Here is a 3,415-nt window from a genome sequence, read left to right on the forward strand (position 1 = left end):
AAAAAAAAAAAAAAAAAAAAAGAAAAACCTTTAAAAAAAAAGGGAAAAAAAGGAAATTGTGGAAGGGTTAGAGATGAAAATGGAAGAAAACAGAATCAAATTCTGGCAGGAGGAGTGTTGTTAGTGAATAATAAAAAATAATGAAAAAACGTTAAAAAATATTTTCAGTTAAATATCATTGACACAGTCATTGGAGTCCTGAGTACAGTCATCAGTAAATAAACGGTTTCTGAGCACCGGGTCTCTTTAGGCTCAGATGTCAGGCAGCGATGCATGAAAACAAATGGAACTGAACCAGTTACAATGTAACTGAGCCGTCAGCCTGTTTGCTCTGAAAACATCTCCACCTTTGACTTTCAGGAAAACTAAATATTGGCTTTAGGTGTGAAGCCATGTCTGTTTTTCACAGACTTCACTTCACATGCTGTGAAGTTTGTTGATACAAATATTTTTCACGCTTATGAACTGATAACATTTTTGTTATGACTTTTTTAACTTTGCTTATCCAAGGAGAGCAGTTTAAGTTACAGCAGCTGAGAGACATAAAGCAGGAGTTGTTCTAATATTTAGATTTAATAATATTTGACAGAAGGATTTCCAATTTGAATATTTTGTTTCTGGATTCTTGTGTACATTGATACAGTTCTGTTATAAAAATGCTGAAGTGAAGAGCTCTAGGTTTGATTGCACAGCTGAGTGTGAAATGTCAGAAAAATAAAACAAACTTGAGGACACATATAAATCCAAACTCAAACTTTTGGCCCCCCACTGGGTTCTATGTCAGGACATACATGGAGCTGAGGCGACCTCAGACCACAGGCAGGGATTAAACGCCTGCAAAAGAGAGACTAACACTGCACACACAGAAAGGGGCGGGGCAAAGGTCACAGAGAGAGAGAGAGGGGGGAGTACGGTGTTTAGAGAGAGAACCGTTTTAATAAGACAACACGCTCAAAAGATGGCAAAATGTGACGAGAGGTATCACTCTAAAATGTTCTAAAGTTACTATATGCTAGAATAAAATCTTCTTTAAAAGCACATCAGATGTTTTTGAACTGTAAGACATAAATTTCAGCAGTGCAAAAATTACAGGAACAATTACTTAACAGTGTCCAAGGAAACAGTAACCCTAAAAAATGATTAAGGGGGAAAATGTGTTGCTTTAATACAGACACGCACGCACCTTTTACTTTTTATCAGTGCCTTTATTTGGAAAGTTGTTAGAAGGGATAAGCTGCTTTCTCTTGCACTACAAGCAGAAGGTGTCTGTGCCTAGTGACTAAAACTAGTATCTAGTATATTTTTGGTCAGTTTTTTTTTATATTGAAGCAGCAGAGCAGGAACATTTAAGGAAAAGTAAGAAATGCCAGAGTGATGGCCAAGAGGCACGTTAACTGGTATCTGTTGAGGATTCATTTCAGCTAGTAGAGGAGGATNGCTGTGGACGGATGCAAGGGTTGCCTGCATAGACAGACAGTTTCTCTGCAGCCGAGACAAACAGGGAGTTCATGGGTTAAACAGTTAAACTCAGGCATAAAAAACACATATAAGAAGAGAATATTAAAGGAAATAGATGGACTTAGATCACCTGGGCTGTCGCCCAAGTCATGGGTCTGGGGACGTAGATGAAGCAGCAACGGTTGAGCTGCCACCAACCAGCAGGACAAGAACCACTGAGCGGATCATTTGTTGCTGCAGACAAACAGATGCAGACTCAGGTCAACTCTTCAAATGGATCTTCATATCCCCAGACATAATGTCTGGGGACATTATGGACACTGAAGGTTTATGTGGTTAAACCTTCAGTGAAAGTGATATTTTATTACACTTCATAATGACAGAGTAACAACATTCCAACATGGAGTTCATTAATCTCAACTGGGCTCAAACCTACAACAGTCCTGATATATATGGCCTAAAACAAGGAAAATGTAAGTATGGTGGAGGACCTATGATGCTGTGGGACTCAGGAAACTGAAAATAGTTCATGATTGCATTGTTGAACAGAATCTTTCTCCATAGCATATAACAACATTACAAAAATAATTCATCAGACCCAAAAGGTACAAAGTCATGTGGATAGTGTGTGGTTGAGTTGAATTACTCCAAAAGTATGAAAGTTATCATGTAGGCTCTAATTTTCTTCTACCAGAGATGATCCCAAATTCATCAAAGATGTAAATGTTTCTTTACTTTTTTATTTTATTTATTTTTTAATTCTTCCAAGTTGTTGATCATATTGACTGAAAATGGTCTCAGTGTTTCTGTAGATGGAGACGATTCCAAGAGTAAAATCTGGGACTTAATGGAAACTAACTCACCCTGTGGATCAGCCTCCTCCGCTTCAGGTCCATTTTCTACATCTGAAATATATACATAAAAGAAGTCCAACATTATCTTCTGCTTAATATAGCAGAGTAAAACAAATATGTCTAAAATGAGGTGAAAAAGTTTCTGACCTGCTGGATCTGTCCAGTTTCCAACTTCGGCATCAGGAAGAAGAGATTAGTTTAGCAAAGATCAGAGTTAGACTTTATCTCCTAATAATAATTAATTTGACTCATTATAGGTAAAATAGACACATATAAAAAAACATAAACTTACCGTCATAAAACGTTTCCTCAATCTCAGTTTCCTTGCTGTCACCTGGGGAAGGTAAAGGTTGTGATTATTGAATATCTTTACAATCATAAATCATTAAAAACATTATATCTATTGTAAAAAATGTTTTTGAAAGTTTTCTTATGACATTTATGATTAAATTAGATTAGACAATTGGTAGAAATAAAGAATCCTTATCAGTAACAGTTTATTTTTATCTGTAGCTCAGTGGATAAAATTCAAACATTCAGTTTTATCATCTCCTTCTGATACTAAATCTACGTCTCCCTTAATGCGAATCCACAGGAAGTCATAGAAACTCACCAGCAGCTTGACTCAGAGCCGTCAAGGCACAAAGAAACATCAGTACATTCAGAGTCTTCATGATGCAGATTGAAGATCACCTTCAAAAGCACAAACAGTCTCAGCTCAATAAAGAAATAACTGAAGTTAGATAAAAACTTTTTACCAAAGCAGCATCAAAATTACCTTTTTTCCTTCACTTCAGTGTCAGACAAGCTTCAGCTCTTCTGTCTGCAGGTCCTGGAAAACAGCTGCTCTTATATCCTGACAGACCAGGAAAAATGGACAGACCTGTCAATAATAAACTGATAACAATCTTCCAGTGAAATCCAAGCAAATATGTGATTTGGACTTTATGACTTCAGCATAAGAGATTATTTTCACTGATAAGGTTTTCTGGAAAAAGGATATAGTTTGTACTTCCTGTCCTGATTAATTCATTTCCTGTTTTTGTGTTCTGAGTTGTGATGTTGAAAACCCTTTGTGAGACGTTTCAGTGAAAAGTCCCAGG

General features: G+C 36.6%; 1 protein-coding gene across 1 annotated transcript in view; it reads right to left on the reverse strand.

The window, feature by feature from the left end:
• LOC107834509 (uncharacterized) overlaps nt 1–3,168 on the reverse strand; it is a 7,733-nt gene extending 4,565 nt beyond the window's left edge. The window contains exons 1-7 of the mRNA XM_016665997.1: nt 3,091–3,168; nt 2,926–3,005; nt 2,605–2,646; nt 2,460–2,483; nt 2,322–2,363; nt 1,589–1,692; nt 1,368–1,482 (exon numbers count right to left, since the gene is read on the reverse strand). Of these exons, the coding sequence (XP_016521483.1) occupies nt 1,368–1,482; nt 1,589–1,692; nt 2,322–2,363; nt 2,460–2,483; nt 2,605–2,646; nt 2,926–2,986 (388 nt within the window). The 5' untranslated portion in view covers nt 2,987–3,005; nt 3,091–3,168. The remainder of the gene's footprint in view (nt 1–1,367; nt 1,483–1,588; nt 1,693–2,321; nt 2,364–2,459; nt 2,484–2,604; nt 2,647–2,925; nt 3,006–3,090) is intronic.
• Between the last annotated feature and the right edge of the window lie 247 nt (nt 3,169–3,415).

This window comes from Poecilia formosa, unplaced genomic scaffold (assembly GCF_000485575.1).
Source record: "Poecilia formosa unplaced genomic scaffold, Poecilia_formosa-5.1.2 Scaffold645, whole genome shotgun sequence".
Lineage (NCBI taxonomy): Eukaryota > Metazoa > Chordata > Actinopteri > Cyprinodontiformes > Poeciliidae > Poecilia > Poecilia formosa.